At 47.1% G+C, this 19519-nt stretch overlaps 3 protein-coding genes across 9 annotated transcripts in view; 1 reads left to right on the forward strand and 2 right to left on the reverse strand.

The window, feature by feature from the left end:
- Positions 1-314: 314 nt before the first annotated feature.
- On the reverse strand, positions 315-3730 carry YRDC (yrdC N6-threonylcarbamoyltransferase domain containing). 2 transcript variants are annotated; one of them, XM_036876609.2, is made up of 5 exons: positions 3339-3730; positions 2690-2804; positions 2447-2566; positions 908-1050; positions 315-578 (listed from the first exon to the last, which is right to left on the reverse strand). In XM_036876609.2, coding segments are annotated over exons 1-5 (771 nt in total). In that variant the 3' UTR covers positions 315-577. The 2 variants fall into 2 exon arrangements, with proteins under 2 accessions (XP_036732504.1, XP_036732503.1); XM_036876608.2 differs by having other exon boundaries at positions 315-612.
- C4H1orf122 (chromosome 4 C1orf122 homolog) lies at positions 3561-5002 on the forward strand. Of its 3 annotated transcripts, none has more exons than XM_036876612.2 (3): positions 3561-3779; positions 4076-4277; positions 4526-5002. In XM_036876612.2, the coding sequence occupies exons 2-3, from the start codon at positions 4230-4232 to the stop codon at positions 4619-4621; spliced, it is 144 nt and encodes a 47-aa protein (XP_036732507.2). In that variant the 5' UTR covers positions 3561-3779; positions 4076-4229; the 3' UTR covers positions 4622-5002. The 3 variants fall into 3 exon arrangements, with proteins under 3 accessions (XP_036732507.2, XP_036732509.2, XP_036732506.2); XM_036876614.2 differs by having other exon boundaries at positions 3658-3856; XM_036876611.2 differs by lacking the exon at positions 3561-3779 and adding an exon at positions 3860-3989.
- A 110-nt stretch (positions 5003-5112) lies between these two features.
- MTF1 (metal regulatory transcription factor 1) overlaps positions 5113-19519 on the reverse strand; it is a 40895-nt gene continuing 26488 nt past the window's right edge. The window contains exons 8-11 of one of the 4 annotated variants that reach the window (XM_036876605.2): positions 16198-16300; positions 14937-15532; positions 12148-12208; positions 5113-10812 (exon numbers count right to left, since the gene is read on the reverse strand). In XM_036876605.2, coding sequence (XP_036732500.2) covers positions 10382-10812; positions 12148-12208; positions 14937-15532; positions 16198-16300 — 1191 coding nt within the window. In that variant the 3' untranslated portion in view covers positions 5113-10381. Of the gene's footprint in view, positions 10849-12147; positions 12212-14936; positions 15533-16197; positions 16301-19519 lie in introns of those variants that run through there. The other 3 variants (XM_036876604.2, XM_057500015.1, XM_057500016.1) reach the window with 3 other exon arrangements.

Here is a 19519-nt window from a genome sequence, read left to right on the forward strand (position 1 = left end):
ACTTACCAGTTAAACCAAAATGATGATTTCCTCTGCCTGGCCATTACAGCATACCACACCACCAGCTCCCTCTGGTTCAGAGGAAACTGGCCTGTGGCTCTTCAATCTTCATCTTAACCTGGTTCCAGCTTCAGGAGAACAAACTTATGCCTTTAGTCACTTGAGACTGAAACAGCACCAGCTGGTTACCTGATTTGGACCTTTAGGGCCATGACTTACCAGAGAAAAGGCTCTCACTAAATTCCAAATCTGTTGTTTAAATTATTTTTCAAAAAATTTTTTAGAGAGAGAAGAAACTTAAGAGAACAAAGCCATCCAAGGAATGTTCTTAAAGTCTTTACTCGGCTTTTTGCTGATATATGAAGTTACAGATAATAAATATAACCTCCCCCACCAGAAGCTTCTGGGACCTGGTCTCCAGTGTTCAGAAAGACAAAATGCCTTAAACAGTGACACTGACGCCCCAGGCCTCTGCAAATGAGGCCTTCCAGTCACCAGCAGACAGACACACAGCGTCCAGTACTCCCTTCTCCTGAGTTTCCCAAGCAGGGTCCATGTGAGGGGAGCAGCCCGTACTTCTGTTGGAGGATGGCAGCAGTGCCTTCTAGGGCACTGGGGAGGAAATGGAGGGCAGTTAGGAGTTTGAATTCCCAAAGTCCCGAGCCCACCAGTCTGGTAATCAGAGACCTCTATAAACTCTCTGTTCATCAAACCCTTGAGGAATCCCTTTGAATTCTGGAAAAGCCAGCAAACACCAGCAAACCTAGTCTCATTCCATCTACCTCTCCACAAACCTGCCCACCCCCGTGGGGCAAGCTAGGAGCGACAACCTTTATTGTGTCATGGCTCTGCTGCATCTCCCAACCTCCCTCAAATTCTATGCCCATGCCACAGGAATGGGACTCACCAGCCTGGACGAATGATGCCAAACTTCCCGGGCACAGACAAGTCAACCACAGTTGAGCCTAGGCGACACTCAGGACTCTGGCCATCCCCAATTGGTCCCCCATCAACAACCAGGGACAACTGAGGCCAGAGATCCTGGAACTCCTAAAAGGGAGAGGAGGAGCACAGGTACTACCCCTGGCATATGCAATGATGTCACCACATGCAGAGTATGTAAGACAAAGGCTGTACGGTTCTACAACAGGAGGCCTCGTCCTCTAAGGAGGGGAAGGAACCTCATTTAGTTAAGGTTAGCTGTGCCAAGGACATTGCATTAGCACCCAGGACACTGAATTCTGTGAGAACCTAGCACCCACCTAGAGCCTAAAGAAAATCTTGCTGTGCCAAGAGGTAATTCCATACACTGCATTGGCTGGGGAGGTACATAAGTTTAATAACTGGAGTCCTAGGAGTCCAAAGATGTGGGATCTACCCTGGACTTTCCACTAAATCTCTGTGACTGCATGCAGGTTACTTTATCCAGGGCTATAAAATAAGAGAGTTGGACCAGATGGTCACTAAGGGTCCTTCGAACTCTGGAACTTTGGATCAGGGCAGGGGGAGGAAAACAGGGTGGATTCAGCAAATGCAAGCCATGAGCACTGAATCCCTGGGCTCTGGGAAGGATACTCCCTCCAGAATTGTGGACAGAGTTGTTAAATGAGTTAGAGCACTGCCCATTCCCTCAACCCCCCCCTCATGAAGACTGCAGTAGCAGAGCCCTGGGAATTTGGGATAGGGGACCATAAATAACTAGTTAGTGTGCTGGATAGGCCAACTGCTTGCTGAAAAGGTAAAAACACTACTACAACCACCCCCACCGGCATCTCCACCCGCTACAGCCTGGTGTAGAGTCAACAGGACCAAGCAAAACCTGCAATCTGAGAATAAGAAGGGATTCTGGGCTCTCACTTTCCAAGGCTCCTGTCCCCACTAGCCAGAGCTAGGCATGGTAAACCCCATCACTTTGCTATGTTCTCTATTTAAATTCAGTAAGAAGACAAAAGTATGTTAAGTTAAATTTCTTTCTGTCCTCATTAGTTCTAAAATATGCACCTAGGCAGGATTAGGATGATCCTTTCTTTGACCTAGCTTGTGGCAGAGGTAAAAGAACAGGGTCAAGAGTCCCTGAGACAAGTGATTTAACTTTCTGGAGCCTTAACTTTCTTTACAGCACTTCTGTAAACAAAGACTCATCATTAGCAACAGCTTCACCCACAAATATGGAGAAAAAAAAAAGATTATATTTATAATGTTTCTTTTACAAGATAGAAGAAAATTCCATTTCTCCTTCTCACCTCTCAAACTGTAATAAAACCTTTCTAAGATTCTTAATTTGGATTCACCCCACCTGCCTCCCTGCCTCCCGGGCAGACTTCCCACCATTAGACGTAAAGGGTGACTCTCCTGCCAGGCAAATCGAACAAACCATCTACCCCAGTGGTTCAGAGGAAACTGTGTTTGGCCTGCCATTTCCGGGGGGAGGACTGGGTACTCTCACCTGGATGTTCAGAGAACTGGCCTGGGAGCTGAGGTTGGCACTGGTGAGAGCAAGTGGTCCCCCAAACACTTGGGCCAAGTCCTGCATGAAGGCATGGTCAGGAATCCGGATGCCTACAAGCTATTGGGGAAGGGAAAAAGGGATCATCAGTAACGTTGGAAAGGGTGGGGAATGCGTCTGGCCTGGACCTTAGTGAAAGCCAGACGACAGGAGTCCGGGAACACAAGAAGAAACCTGACTCACTGGAGTGAAGGGGTTCAGGTCCTTGTTGAGCTCTTCCGAGCGTTCCATTACTAGGGTCACTGGTCCTGGTAACAGATCTTTCAGGAGCCCCTCAGGTACTCTCACATGGCAGTACCTGGGAAACAAAGAAGGCACAAATCCATCTAAGAATGAAAAGCCATTGCTGGTCCTATTTCAGACTCTAGGCAGATTTGGAAAAGGGGATCCCAGAGACTACAGTGGGATCCCTCTGTCTTCCCTCTTCACCTCCCTAAGAGCAGATGGGCTCCAGAAGCGCACCTCAGGCTTGGAGCCCACATGCTTCTTCTAGTCTCCGAAGCTGAAACAGTTACACAACCGTAAGCCTCCATGTTTTATTTTCTTCAAATCACCCCCTATTAAGTTAAACTTCCGTGTTTGTTTCCTTTACCTTTTTTTTTTTAAACCGTGGGATTTCATTACCATAAAAGCGCCGGGAAAATAAGGACCCTGCCTGCCTCGTTCATCGCATCGCATCTCGCTCAGGGACCGATACACATTTCCAGTTCCGGATTCCTGGGTGAGCCTGGACAAGCCCCTCCCGCTGACTGCGCCTCAGTCTCCCGTGCCAGTCACCGGAAGCCCCTCCCGCGGTGCCGCCCCCAGCGGGGCCGGGTCGGGGCGGCCTCACCTGTAGACGTCGGCCACGCGGCCCAGGCATACTGCCAGCGGCTTGGCCTCGCTGCGGCCCTTGAGGCGGTACACAGTGCCCAGTGCCGCCGAGCAGCTCGCCGAGCAGGCCAGGCCGTACAGCGTATCGGTGGGGACAGCCACCACGGCGCCGGTGCGCAGCTCGGCCACGGCGGCCCGCAACGCTTCGGTCCAGACGACTCGCTCCGGGCTTGCGGCCCGCACAGCCCCGCTCCCCGGCAGCCGCAACAGGCGGGCCCCCGGCGCTGCTGGAGCGGCCCTCGACGGGTGGAGGAGGCGGCCTCTCCGGGCGGAGCCCGCGGGCCCTTCGCTCAACCCCACGCTGGCAGCCACCGCGGCCCTCAGCCCCCTACACCGATGCGCAGGAGACATCCGCTCCAGCCCTCTTCCGGGAGGAAGTGACGCGCCCAGCCAGATTCCGGTCCGGGAGGCTCAGCCCCACCTGCGCGCCGGGCCACTTAAAGGGACCGCAACCCCCAGGAGGATTGAAGGAGACCGGTGGGGACGGGGCGGGGCGCTTCTTTGCGGAGCCTCAGCGCAGCGCCGGGGAGGGGGACGGCCGAAAGGGGGGTGGTGGTCGGGCCGCGCAGGCGGAGATGGAATGGGGCCCGGGCGCAGACTGGTCACGGGGGTGAGAGGGGGCCTGTCGGGGCGGGGGGAAGGGGCTCGGACCCCGCGCAAGCGCCAGCCCTGACCGCCTGTCTCTCTCCCGGGCAGGGAGGCTGCCGGCGTGGACCGTGGGAAGGCGGGGCTGGGGCTCGGCGGGAGGCCACCCCCGCAGCCGCCCCGGGATGAGCGCGCCCAGCAGCTGCTGGACGCTGTGGAGCAGCGGCAGCGGCAGCTCCTGGACACCATCGCCGCCTGTGAAGAGATGCTGCGGCAGCTGGGCCGCCGGCGCCCGGAGCCGGCTGGTGGCGGGGTCAGTGCCCACCCGGGCAGGGCCGGGGAGGTGGGGACTGCCGACTGGCTGGGCTGAAGCCCTAGCTTCCCCCGGCGGGTGGAAGAGTGTCCCCACCGCTGTGTCCCCGACCCCTAACCTCCTTTCATCTGGGCGAGAGGCTTCGAAAAAGTTAAGTGCTATCCAAATGCCAAGTGACCATGTCCTTTCGGGGCCTAATCCAAGGTCTTTCCTCCCAGCCTCACTTTTTTCCTTTTTGTTCCAACCAGAACGTCTCAGCCAAATCCGGAGCGCCCCCCCAGCCAGCTGTCTCCGCCAGAGGTGGCTTTCCAAAGGATGCTGGTGATGGAGCTGCGGAGCCCTGACCATTTCTGAGCGGGGTGTCCAAACTTCTCTCCCTCCCCGGGGCTGGTGGCTGGACTCTGAACAACTCCCTTCAACAGAGGGGCCAGTTTTCACTGGCAGTGGCTGGTACTTGGCTCTCAGCCTGGGGTGGCAGCTCCGCTAGCAGCTGAGTTCACTCCTACTTCACCCTGGCTGAAGGCAGCGCTGAGCTTTGAAATGTAGCCAATGAATACCCAGTCTGAATACCCGGATTTGGGCTGACCAGCAGCACTTGCCAGAGTAGTCTGGCCTGCTTTCAGGGACCCAGGTGGTATTACATGTCCATTTCATGCTTTGGGGGCTCCTAGCCCCACAAAACACTTTCAGCAGAGCCTTGATTAAAAGGAAGCCTGCAGACTCTCCTGGTGACTGACCTTTCCTTTCTGTCCCCTGAGACTGATAGCTAGGGAGGGAGGAAAGTGGTTGAAAACTGTCAGCCATGGGCAGGGGTGGGAAGAAATGCCACAGATACTACCAGATTTAAATAAGCTTTTAATTAGGATTTCATTAGTATTTAATATTGCTTTTTCAATTCCAAAAAGTTAAATTCTCACTTCTTAGCAGATATTTTAAAGTACAATATTAAGTTTATACAAAATGAGCAATTAAGCAAACACCATTATTTCACATTCTTCAAAAATACAAATTCATATTTACTCTCTTTTTGGGTTTGGAGGTTTCTTCCTTTGGAAGTACTGAACCTGTAACGCTTTCATATCGCTCAGTGGAAGTCCGTTGTTCCCATGTTTCACACTTACATAAATTTGATAGACTTTTACATAATCCAAATAAAACCATTTTGGATTTAAAAAGTTGTCACCAAGACCTCCGGCCAATGACTAGTGTGTGTCAAAAAAGAAGGCTCTCAGGGGTCTTGCCTTTCCTAGTCAGAAGATCTGAGCCAGAGATTGAGCAAAAACCTGTTTCTAGCCACCTTCCCCAAACAGGGACAGGGAGTTCACAGGGAAAGGAAACAGGTGTCTTGAACTCTGACCCCCCCCCCAACATTCTCCAAAACACAACAAAGGATGTACACAGTTGAGTCAAACAGCCCCCTGGGAAGGCCTGAGGACACGGGAGAAGGATGAGAGGCCTCTGACTTGGCACCACTACAAGGATAACAAGGATATTGCAAAAAACACCCCTGGGTTTTGGTAAAAAGGTATCATGAAAAATTTTTCCATAAGAAAAAGTAGAAACTGCATTGAGCTGAGAAAGTGACACTACATTATCACCCAATTTTTGGCCCAGCAGGCACACCACCAAAAGGGCAGTGTGTGGTTTTAAACTTTGCTTCCAGTAAAAAAGCTTCTATTATGTACACATTGACATAAAGATCCAGTTTAATTTGCATTTTCAGTGCAGACTGAGAAGCCCTCTCTTGAAAAGGAGTAACAGTGAGAAATGCCCAACAGTGATTTCTTCTCCACATCAGCTTCCCCAAAGGGCATGAGAAGAAACGAGGGACCCTTTTCTTCTCCCCCAAAACTATGCAAGAGGAAACAGGCTAAACTATCAATCAGAAATATGAGTTTTGTTGCCTCTTCCCTCCCCAATAGTAAGGAACAGGCAATTTCTGATCTATGTCACAATAGAACCATTTGCATATTGGATCTATGGAAATCTGCTTTGGCTGAAGTATATTTTAAAACTTTTCTATAGTTAGCCTGAGAATTGAGGATAACACGGAGCCGGGTGGGGAGGAATAAGAGGGGAGTAGGTGTAAGGAAGAAAGTGGATAAAGCAGATTATTAACAGCTTTGTTTACTGGATTTAATGAAGGCCACAGGCCTTTTTCTTAAAGAGCCAACATGGACAGTATAGGGAGCAGCAGGGAAATGGCTCATGGTGCTGGCACCTCCCCCAACATCCCCCACCCTCCTCCCTGACTACCACCACCACTTCCTCAGACATATTTCTGATTGGTGGTACAGGAACATTGTAAACTCTTCAGCAATATTGTTGCAGTTCTACAAATCAGTGGTTTCAGTGACTCTGGAGAAGTCTTTAAGATTAAGGACAATGGACATGATTACAAATATAAAAGTCCAGAAGGTGCCAGGTTTCTACTTAGGAACAACCTGTTCCTTCCTTTCAGGCATCACTTTGCAATGGTGAAGGGGAGAAAGATGGCAAGGGACCAAGAAGGGATGAAAAAGGGCCTCAACAATCCGCAGAAAACAGGACCCGCAGCAGTTCTTCAGAGAGCCTGAGGGGGCGCCCTCGGGCACACAGGGAAGGCTTGCATAGATTGAGCAGTTGCTGAGAATGCATAATAGTGTTTCTTATAGACAGCCTCACAGTACAGGGCTGATGGAGCGGAAAAACACGGCCAGGCCAGGGCCACATGGGACAACGACCGTCAAGCTACACATATTGCACCAAGGTAAGTGCTTTTCTTTTCACACCTCAATTTAACTTTTTATTCTGAGCAAAAATAAAACTTTGTGGAAAGTATATATATGTATATATATACACACACAAAAGAAATTGCAGCAATTGGGTTAAAGATAAAATAACCTAAAGTGCTTTTTTATTTTATTATTTCTTTAATATACCAATACGAGGTTCTGCAAACTCATCCTTCTGGACACATTCAGCATTATACAAAGTCTCTCAGGAAAACCCACCCACCCTCCATTATCTCCACTGGTCCACTGCTTTGACCCTGAAGGTAAAACTTCCCAATCTATTGACTCTCCCAGAGATGGTGAAGAGAAGTCTCTTACTTCTACCCAGAGAGGTCGTCACACCTTAAGGCCCCTCCTGGGCTTTGTACCATGATCTCCTTCTAATGGGGGGCATGGTGTAATTCAATAATGACACCAGCTCCTGCCACCAAACTGGTGATGCCCCCATGAGGTTGCCCAGACCCTGCCAGGAAAAGCAGGGCCACTTTGCCTCAATGCCCCACCCACCTGCCTGGGAAGGGCCAAAACCACTAAGGCAGTTTGGCGGTGCCAGCCAGTTTACTACCACCTCCTAAGCCCACGAACGCCAATTCCTGGTGCCGATTAGTACCCAGTAAAGCGCAGTATGACCAGAGATGGTAGTGGGAGCTGGAAGTATAAATCTACAAGGTGAAAATGGGTGAAGTTACCATGGGACAAAAAAAGGCTCGATTTCACCTGCTAGAAGTCTGCAGACCTTCCCTAACCTCACCCTAGGTTCATTCCTGGGTTTGGGAAACCACACTCTCCTTGAGGGCTCTTGCTGGCTCCACTTTGGCTGTCAGCCCTCTCTTCTCCAAGGCCCTTGGTGCTTACAGAAGGGCGAGGCGGGGAAGAGTGCTGTAAGAGGAAGGAAGGAAGAAGGCAAGACCTACCTACCCTATGCAACAACCTGCTCTTCACAACCACTCACTAGTACATTCCTGATTTTTGAAAAGCTGGATCTGACAGTCCCTCTTCTAACATTTCGAGTCACCCTCAAAAGGCAGATACTTCACTTAGAAAGATCTGTCAGCCTAAACACTGTTTTAAGATGCTTCTTCCAACACCCCCAATCTTTGGAGAACAGAAAAGCCAGTGATCTGGGGAGGTCCAATACAAGGCCAGCCCTGGCTAACCAGAAATAAGCATTATTTAAACCATGGATGCCTCCAATGGCCTTCCCTGGGCTCCTGTGTGCTCCCTCAGCTCCCAGGGAACCATAACCCAGGTGACCATAGGATGGGTATGGGGGGAGGTCATTCCTGTCCTCCAATATGAGCTACCTTTGAGATCCCATTATGCTGTTCTCTCAGTTGTAGAGAAAACAGCAAGAGTCCTACTTCAAAGTTTCCTATGGGTGCAAGGCCCAGAAACAGCCAAGGACAGACTATGCTCAGCATAGTCTTCCCAGAAAGACTAACCCTCTGTGGCAGTAGGAGATGCCTCCTGCCTTATCAGCTTCTGCTGAGGTCAATGGCCACCAGACCCACCAGCCTTCTGCGGAGGGGATTCAGAAGGCCAAAAAGAAACCAATTCTCCTGACTCCTGGAATGAGAAACCACCAGCTGCTTGTTGGTTAAGCCCATTCTCCTCATGACAATAACATTTACCACCACTGTCCTCCTGTATAAGTCTGTCCCTGAACATCCTGTTAAAGGCAGGGCCTCTGGCTCCCAGGTAAATGATCTGTTCTGGATACTATCTTGGCTGGCCCTGAGTAATGGCTCAGAGAACAGGAGAGTGACAAACGCAGAGTGGAAAAGGAAGGCAACATTATGGCTGTTTTCTGCTTAACACTGCTGACTCAGAGAACGGCCCAGTTTGAGGAACCCTGCTCCTCGCTCAAGGAAGGGAAGGGACTCTTGAAGGGCAGAGGCCTTGTGTAGATCCTGGGCTAGGCCTAGTGTCTAAGCTCAGCAAACTGGGGGAGCACTCATGACTACACTAACACAGCCAGATGAGAGCAACATTCCGTTTTAGTGGACTGTATTTTATGTTTAATTTTAAGAGGCAATGACTTGGAGCCAAAGGTAGACAGATGGATATAATTCTATATATAAATCAAAAAAAATTTTTCCCTATAACACAACTTAATGAAATATTCCAAATGAGATAACTTATTGCAACATTTCAGGCTTTTTGGTGGAAGGGGAGTTTTTTGTTTTGTTTTGTTTTACCCTGAGTAGAAGAACATCTTTTCATGGTTTTTGTTTTTGTTCAGAAATCATATGACAAAACTGAGCAAGTCACACCCTTTGCAGTGTACTAGGCTGTATGCAAAATCCAGGGGGGTGAGAGGCGGAGATGGGAGAGGGCAAATAGAACCTGGAACCAGGACACCTGGCCTGTCAATTACTTGCCGCCTTAAACTCCCTTAAAGCCACACCTTCTCCTGATAAGCAAAATGCAGCTCTGCTGCTCTGAAGAAGAAAATACCATTAAAGGAAGGCAGACCACCGACGAGCAACTGGCCATAAGCCACTTGTCCACCGTAGGTCAAACCAGGGATGTTCCCCAAGAAAAATTCATGTGATCTGCAAGCCCTGGCAACCAACTGAGAAAGAGCCAGGAAGGCAAAGACTGAGCTCATGCTGCTACAGCCGGCCCTGCACAAGCAGCGACAGACAGCAGCCAGCAACCTGCTTAGGGCCCTGCAGAACCAGATCATCTCACCGGTCTCAGGCCAGGATCTTAGCTGCCCACTTGCGCTGCAGCTGGCTGCAGGATGACACCTGCCCCAGTCACCCTGAGCTCCACCCACACTGCGGGCAAACAAAACCGTCTCACCCAGTCCCTGTTCAGCTCACAGCTGTCTGACCTGCCTGTGCCACTCCCCTCTCTGATGGAGTGAGGGTCTGGCCTCTGGATACATGTCAGCCTCAGACTCAAAAGACACCTGGGAGGAGCAACACCCGACACCCTGAACTCTACTGCCAAAACCACAAAGACCCCAGTGCAATGATGGGCAGCATCAGATTGATGAAAACCACACCCTTTCATTTAGAATTTTTATGCATACGAGTAACCTTAATTTCCAAGTTCACATGACAATAAGCAAAAGTGACATACAGTGCAGCCAAACAGTTCGTTTATAACTTAGCTTTTTTTTGTTTTGTTTTGTTTTTTCCAAAGATCAGTTCCTTAAAATGGATGCTCCTGGGATATGAATAAAGAAAATACATCTGACAGTTGAGGATTTCAAACAGTAGATTTCTTCATCCTTCAAATTGCTGACCCCATAATGGTAGGCATCGCACCTTATGCTTCCTGCTTGCCCTCTTTCCTTGGAGGGGAGCATATATAGGCCTTTCACTTGGAGAAACTGCTGGTCAGGCCCATCTCTTCCTCCCCCTGCAGTAGTGCTTCAATGGGAATCAGATTGGATGGGGTGTCCAGGCTCTGGAGGGACAGAAACTCTGACACATCCATGGCACTTAACGTTTCTGTCTGAGGGTCTGAAGGAGTCTCTGCTTGTCTGCTTTGCTCACAGGAAGAGGGTATGGCGGAGGATGATGACAGGGGGACAGTGGGGGAGGGAAAAGTCTGTGGTGATAGCTTCAGGCTGGGCCTGTCAGGAGGCTGGGGGTTCGGCTCTGGAGGGGGTGGGGAAGAACAGCCCTTTCTCCTGCTCGCTGCCCGCTCCTTGGCAGAGTCCCGGCACGCACACTGACACTGACATGCCTCCTCTTGTTTGATGATGATCACAGGAACACTGAGGCCAATCTGCTGTACAGAGCTCCCTGTGAGAGAGGCAAGAGAGACTGCTCCTCAAGTAGCTGCAGGGCGGGGGCAGGAAGGATAGGGGCGTAAAGACTAGGTAAGAGCTGAGTGCCACGGAGGCAGGAACACTGGGAAGGGTGGATGCCATGCTCCAGACTTTGTTCTGCTTTAAATGGGCCCTTGGTCCTCCTCAGATAAAAAGCCTCTGACACTCCTCATCCTCTCCAAGACAAAGTCCCTCTTCCTTAGGAAGCCACACACATCATCCAGATGGACCCTGTCTTTTCAGCTTCATTTCCAGCCACTCTCCCCCCTGCACCCTCCATGCCAGCCACAGAAGATGCCTCCCTTTTCCTGACAAGCTCTTCACAGCTCTGGGCCTCTGGGATCTTCCTTCTGCCTGAACTTCCCAGACATCGCTGTTCTTATGGAGAACTTATTCTTAACTCTGAAGACCCAGCTCACTCTACTCCTGTCCTGATGCCTCCAGGCAGTGCTTCCAGCAGGCTTATACTAGGGCTGGCCCAAGGGCAGCTGGCATATGAGTTTCCTGGCATGTGTACAGAGCCACTGTCTTCCTTTCACGCCTCTCTCCACACTGCACAGCACTTGTTTAGTTCTGCCTGCCCAACAGACTCTGCACCCCATTAAGGCATCTCACTCCTCTTTGTAGCCACAGTCCACTTCCAACACAGGAGGTGTTGGAAAATCTCTTTTTACACAGCCAGCCTGTGTGCATGCGTATCTCTCTCTCTCTCTTTTGTGTATGTGGGCTAGTTGTACAAATGCACACTCTGAATTCAGACAGAACTGTGCGTGTCTCGAGAGTGAGAGACCAAGCGGTAGGAGAACAGAGGAGTCAGGAGGCCTGAGAACTAGTGCTGTGGCTCGGCCACAGACTCACTCAGGGCTTCAAGGGAGTCACTTCATCTTTCAGGGCCCTAGTTTGTTAATCTATAAAATAAATAGTTTGAAAAATAAAGGATGTTTTACTCTTTATTAAGTCTCTGACCCAGATGCTATTTCTTTATTACTGTAATTAGAAAAGAGTCCAGTGAATTAATGACTGCCCTCTTTGGCATTAACTGGGATTCAGGCTTTTTTCTGGCTACATTTAAAAGCTACATCTGAAAGGGAAAGAACCATTGCTGAAGAAAGAATGTTAAACATGGTATTTATGCCATAAGTACACTAACTTCCAACAGGTGAGAAGAGGAAATACTCTAATAAATAAACAATACAATGTGACAAAATTAATTTTAAAGTTTTAAAGACTGGGGCAAAGCAACAATTAACTGTGCTTCACAGGGCCCAGAGAGTTGACTTTCTTTTAAAGTTCAGACAGAATTACATACCTGTGCTACTTGCTACTGGTACTGCAGTGGTAAAAAACACCTTCTCAACTTTAGATGCTTGCTGCTGGAAAAAAACAAAACAAAACATATTTATGGCCACTCAGGTACAGTGGATTTCCAAGAACATGAGGCCTCCCCAGCTGTCATAGGCATCCAAGAGGACAGAAGACCCTCAGTGTGCAGGAATTTTTGCAGTGAGTGATGTTTTGTGCTCTGACATGAGGTCACCACGCTGTTTGACATTCAGGGCTGACAATGTAGCCAGCTTTGTCCCCTACTAATTGCTGTTGCCCACTGCCTAATCCAGTATGTTCTGTGTGCCCAATGGTTCTCTAAGGTTGCATTTCTCAAGGTCATGGTCTTCTCAGAAGGAGCCCCAAGGCTAACTTCCTCTCTAAGCTCTCCACGCCCTACTTCCCTCTAGATACTTCTATGCAGCTGGAAAGTTCTTTTTTCCCCTCAAGGATTAAACCACATGCTAAGCACAGGCTAGGACTTCCTCTTGCAGGCAGAAAAGCCCCTGCAAAGGCCCTGGGCAGTGTCCTCTAACAGCTGCACAGGGTAGTTGCCCAAGCATGGGCCCTGGACTCAGTCACACCTGGATTCAAATCCAAGCTCTGCTACTTAGTTGCTGAGCAAGTGATTTAACCTATCCGAGTCTTAGTTTCCTCATCTGTAGAAATGGGGATAACTAAGGACCTCCCAAAAGACCCCAGTGAGGATGAAATGAGACAATACATGGAGAGCCCTTGGCACATGTTGAGCATTCAGCAAACACTAGCTTTTTACATCATTACTAAGTAGGACTATAAAGCCATGGCCAAAACTCAGCCCTATCACTTTGGCATACTTCCTATTAAATTAGCTACAGAGTTTCTGCTTTCTTCAAGTCTTATCTTAGATGGGCTTTGTCTCTTATCCCTTTATGGGGAAAAAAAATGTGCCTCTGAGTCTAGGAGAAACACGAAAGCTTCTGGTTAGGTTATAGGAGATGACACTATAAAATGATGGAAAAATGAGAGCTACATTTACATACGTGAAAATGAATTATGTGGAAAAGTAATGACACTTGTTCCATGCAGCTCTCCAGGCAGATCCAGATAACAACTACACAGAGGCAGACGGGGCCATAACACTGACAAGACCTTTCCAGGGACTCTGATCATCTGAAAATGGAACTAGGCTGCCTCCAGAGGTGGTCGGCATCCCATTTATAGAATTTAAAATGCTCTCACTATTTAGCCCTAACCTACCTTTCCAGTTTGTCTGATAGTGTCAAGCACTCTCCTACTTTGTACAACCTTTTCTCCATCTAATTAATACTCATACCTCAAAGTTCACCTGACCTGTATGGACACTCAACAAGCGCTTAGTTTCTGAACCCCTCATCTAGCAGCCCAATGTGGTAGTCAAGAGCACAGGTTGTGAGGCTGGTCTGTCTATGCTCAAATCCTAGCCTTGCCACTTAAGAGCTATGTGATCATGGGTTAGTTACTTAACTTCTCTGGGCCTCAGTTCTCTGTTGGTAAAATCATATCTACCTCCTAGGATTGCTGTGATTACATGAGTAATGCATTTAAAAAGTGCTTAGTGAGCACGGGGGGTGACAACTAGAGATACAGACACATAGATAGTAAAAAGATCAGTGGTTGCTAAGGGCACAAGGTGAAAGAGGGATAAATAAGTGAAGCATAAGGGATGTTTAGGGTGGTGACATGAATCTGAATACTGTAATGGTAGATAAATGATATTATGCATTTGCCAAAACCCATAGAATCGCACCCCACGCAGAGTGAAACCTAATGTAAACTATAGACTTTAGTTAATAATAACGTATCATTATTGACTAATCAACTGTTACAAATATACACATTAATTAATGCAAGATATTAATAAGGGGGAAACTGGGGGGCAGGGGCAGGGAATGTATGGAAATTCTCTATACTATCTGTTCAATAAAATCTACAAAAAATGCAACCTAAAAATAATACACATAAGGTAATGACTGGCATATGTTAGCTCCTCAATTTTAGAAAGTGCATAGTTAGTCCAGTGAGCCCTCACACATCATAAGTGCTCAGAAAATCACAGCTGTTATTTTTTTTATTACTATTTTTATTATTATTTGGCACTTTACCTACTGATAATGCTAACTCTCTTTCAGGCATTTTTGCCCTTTTAACTACAATATAAATTTTTATGAAAAAGAGATCCTGGTTTTCACTTTTCATTTGTCTGCATCAACAAGAGTAGCCCAAGGGTATCTGGTGAAATAGCAGGTCCTTAAAATGTATTTAACTGAATAACCAAGTCATTTCCTTAGTTATCAAGACCAAACACTTTTGTAGAAAATGGCTCTATGGCGGGCTCTGGACGTGCAGATTCTTTCTCTGAGTTGGTCACTGCTGTCTGGTTCCATATGATATGGTTCCATCAGTCTAACTCTGCCTTGGAGAAAAACCCGCTTTCCTGCAACATTCTTGGGCCTCTGGAGTTTGTTGACTGCTTCGCTGTCCTGGATGACAGGATGAGACTGCAGATGGAATAGTTGTTCAAGTGTCTACTGCTAGGTAAACCTAAAGGTTGCTTCTCTGCCTCCCTACTGTAGGCACTGACCACAGCATTCCCTGAATTTGTACTACTCCACTATGAGGAAAATGACTAAGAGGTAGAATTAGTGTTCAGGGCAGATACGAGAACCACTTTCCTTTTTGAAGGAAAAGCCTTGGAATATGTCACCCGTGTAAATGCATGTCACCCCATTGGATCCATTTACACATAATACTTACAGTTTGTTCTTGGTTTTGTGGTGAACTGGTGGCACCATTTAATATCCACTGTAAGTTCTGTTCTCCCATGACTAGGCTGGACTGCAGGATAGCTGTGCTGGGAGTCGGGGTGATGGTGATAGTGGGATTGTTAGTTAGGACGGAGTTGGCACCCAGGGGCAGAGTCTGGACCATGGCTGGCAGGGGCTCAGTAGTACTTTGTGGTTGGGGTGGTGCTGCCAAGGCTGATGCCACAGCTGCTGCTGATGCCGAAGCCCCAGCAACAACAGAAAGTCCTGGTCCGATGGGCTGTGGTGCCTGGGGGTGCGGAAGAAACTCTTGATGATTAGCAGCAAACTGTGTGCTGTGGGGAACAGGCACTTCTGGAGGTTGTAAGAGAGCAGGGGGGTTGCCAAATGCAGCTTGCTGGGAACCAGTTCTTAGGGAGGGAGCAGGCGGAGGAGCGGACGGTGCTGAGGCTGGTAGTAGACGCTGGGGTGGCTCGGAGATGCCAGGCTGCAGTACAAGTGGAAGAGATAAAGATGCTGAATTTCCTGTGGATGGCGGAACATCACTGACTGACTCTGCATCACCATTAAAACTTTCAATCAAGGCAGCTGGCAAGAAAAAGAAATAGAAATGTATATACATATCCCAAGCCTCATACGAGCCACAAAAACATAGTCATTATGGGCTAAACCAAAGATAGCTGAATCTGTTAGGGCCAATTCCTTCACTGCTAGAAGGCTGGCTTTCTGCTTTTCATTTAATGACACCTCTGGTCAAAGTACCAGGCTTCATGATCAACCTCACTTTCTAAATGTAAAGAGCTAGCATAGGTCTTACCATTAAAAACATGCTGTCATAAGGCTTTTCTGGGAAGGAAACTTGACATTATTTTCTGGCATGACCAGTGAACACACTTCATGACTACTGTGAAATGTCAGGGACCAATTTTCATTCAAACACAGCATGATCTATGCATCTGATGCTCAGTTTGTGGATCCTACCCACTCATGAACAGGAGAAGCAGCAAAAGCTCACAGCTCCACTCATTTTTCAAAGCCAACAAGAGTCTTTGGAAAAGGAGACCCTCAAGCAGACCCTTGCTGAGGGAAGGAGGGGAAAAGATGGAATTGAAATGAAGGGCCCACACTTTTCTGACCCCTCACGGAAAGGACAGTTCATTCAAAGGAACTGAAATAATTTTCACTGTGCCTATTATTTATTGTGTCAACAAGTGTGAATTCCCTTTCCCAGGAAAAAAGTCCATATAACAAACCTGTCTGTTGAGGATCTTCCTGAACTGCCGTATCATCTGAATTCTGGAACATTGATTCAAAGAGGATTGCTGGTGAAAGTGTGCTGAGATCCTGGTCCTGTGTCTGATGAACAGAGAAAAGACATGAGATTTTCCATCCTGAGACAATTCTTCACCATGAGAGACCATCAGGCAGCAGAACTAGAATGAGCTTTTGACAGCCTTGCTTCTAACATTGCCTTTTCCAAGGTGACATATATTTCCCTAAATCTCAGATGCTGCAGAATTGGGTCCTCAAATACTCTAAAACAGGAGCTGGCAAACTATGACTTGCAGGCTGCCTACCTACTTTTGTAAAGAAAGTTTTACTAGAACAGAGGCATGCTGGTTCACCTACTATCTATGCTGCCTCTGTACTACGGCAGAACCGAGGAGTTGCGACAGAGACTACCTGGTACAGAAAGACAAAAATATTTACTATCTGGCCTTTTCCAAAAAAAAAGTTTGCCGACCCCTGCTCTTAGAGACCAGGTCCTACATAAACATGGGATTATATAACATTTATTATTTGCAACTTGCTTTTCTCATGAAATAATATACTGTGAATATCTTTCAAGGACGTTATGTAACATCTATGTTATTCTAATATGTACACATGGCAATGAATCAAACAACAAACTTATAATAACAGATAATAGTGATTGCCTTATACTAAGTGAACACACACACTTGTATATTTACTATTATCACTGCAAATTTCTTCATAACTTACAATTAAAAAAAGGTCAGAGGCATTAAAAAAAAGATAACATGTGAAAACAAAAATGAAAGGCCTTGAGGGTCTGACTCCTGATAGGCACCCAATAAAATGACCACCTCCCGGCTTCCCTTTAGTTAAGGGGAAGGGAAAAACAGCAATTCTTTTATTTGCACTCCACCTCCAGTCCATCTCCAGTCCACCTCCACCCTTGCATTTTGTAAGGCAAGAGTGACAAACACAATAACCTGAAGGAGCCCAGAGAAGTTGCAGAAATAAATGAAGTAAGGGAGGTGCCAGGGGTGGGGGACAAGGTAGTGTGGGCTGTGCTAACCTAGAGAGCATGTGCCCCACTCAGCTAAAGGTTGTCAGTGGAATGCTGCCATGTGCTATGTAGACTGGGGAATCACTGTAGCCCAAGAATGGCCAGAAATCTGGATTTTTCATGAAATCTAATTTTTTTATGATTTGTAATTAAAAGAAAGTAATTTAAAACAATTTAAAAGTATTGTGTAGACCAAACAAAACCTATCTTCAGGGCAGATTTTGCCCCAGTGCAGAGTGTTTAAAGGCCATTTTGCAACAACTCTGCTTCTGGGAGGACGATGGATCACTCGGGGCTGGGTGAAACTGTGCTAAGTGGAACTGTCCACCAACCTCGAGGTCCTCAGAGACTATAAACTGCCCATTTGAGCCAAGAGGGACCAATTATTCCGGCATGATTCTAACAGATAGAAGAATGAGCAGGAAGGTGAATGAATCTGATTGCCAGTATGACAGAAACTGAGGGCAGAAATCTATGCAAGGCTTCCAGCTCCCCATTTGGAGGGAGTTAAGAAGCATAGGACAAGACAGCAGCCTTCAAACTTTTCACTGTGACACAAAGAATACATTTTACATTATGTATACACATACATACATCATATTACACATCTATCCATATGTATAAATGAAACAAAAGTCTATGAAACAGAGCTTATTTTTACTGTGTGCAATGCCTTCTGATAGTTTCTATTTTGCTGATGTCCTTAAAATGCTGATTATAAACCTATAAACCTATACAATTATTTCAAAACCCAGTGAAGAGGTGTCACGTAGTTTGAAAAGTTGTGGGCTAACAACTACCACTAAGCTGTAAGCTTTGCAACTTCCTCATGGTTATTTTTGTTCTACCTGTTTACAAACTATATCTTCAGTAATATTGCTAGTGTTACTCCAGAAGATTACCTACAAGAATGTCCACAGCAGCACTATTTGTAATGGTTTCAAATTAGAAACCATCCAAATATCCAAAGGGAGCAGAAAGAACAAATTGTGGTATATTTGTTTAATGTAATACTATTCAACAATGAGAGTGATCTAGACTATATGCAACAACATGGAGTTGGCACCCAGGGGCAGAGTCTGGAGCATGGCTGGCAGGGGCTCAGTAGTACTTTGTGGTTGGGGTGGTGCTGCCAAGGCTGATACCAGGAATCCTCACCTGGTGAGCTCAAGGTTGCAAGAAAGGTCAGCACAAAGGACTATATATCCCATGATGCAAAGCACATATACAGGCAAAATTCCTGTAAGGTTGTCAGAAGTCAGGATCATGGTTATCCTGAAGGAGAGTTAACAGCTGTGAGTGGTGCTTCTGGGGCACTGGGATGCTCTGTTTCTTGATTTGGGTGCTGGTTACATGGATGTGCTGAACAATGATTCATCAAGCTGTACATTTATGATAGGTGTACTTTTCTGCATGTATATTACACTTCAGTGAAATATTTTTTTAAGTAATAATAAAAAAACAACAGGAAAGTGCTGAGGGTACTGCGCCTCAGCCACTGACAGGCTGCTGGGCAAAAACCTCTGGGCAGAGTGAGTGAGAGCAGTTCCCAAAAGTAGAGGTGACAAGAACAGGCTAAGCCTCAGAGCAAAGAGAAGACAAGAACACTAGGAGCTGTCTGGGACCAGGACAGACCCTGAAGCTGCACAGCCAACAGGCCCAGCGGGCCATTCCCTAGCTGTTTCAACCCCCACAACAAAGAGCTGAGCAAACCAAGGTTCACTCCTAGGACACATACACACATGTGGCTACCCAGAAACCTATAAAATGATCATCTCATAAAAATGTATCATCTGATTTTTTCAATTTTTAATTTTTTTAGAGCAAAGCAAAATTAATCCTTTTATTTCCAAGAATTGTGGACTTAGGTGAAAGACTAAAAATGAGACTATTTCCCATTCTGGGATAAATGCTGGGTGAGGGCACAATATGTAGTATGACCCAAGCAATACAGTAGCCTCTCTCTTGCTAATGTAAATTGTGGCAGAAAAGGTTTTCCGTTTTTACAAGTACTTAATGTCCCCCTCATACCAGGAATCCTCACCTGGTGAGCTCAAGGCTCCAGAAAGCTCCTCAGTCATATGTCACAGCCCTGGCCAGGGAGTGGACTCCTAAACCATTTAAGACAATCTCCGAGATTAGAGAGATACCCAGAAATCTTAGGCTGCATAGCCCAGAGGGCATCTAGGCCACCCAGTAGAGAAATTTCATTTAGAGAATCAATGCTGAGATGTGAGTATGCATAAATATCATATGAAGTA

Source organism: Manis pentadactyla, chromosome 4 (assembly GCF_030020395.1).
Source record: "Manis pentadactyla isolate mManPen7 chromosome 4, mManPen7.hap1, whole genome shotgun sequence".
NCBI classification, from domain to species: Eukaryota; Metazoa; Chordata; class Mammalia; order Pholidota; family Manidae; genus Manis; species Manis pentadactyla.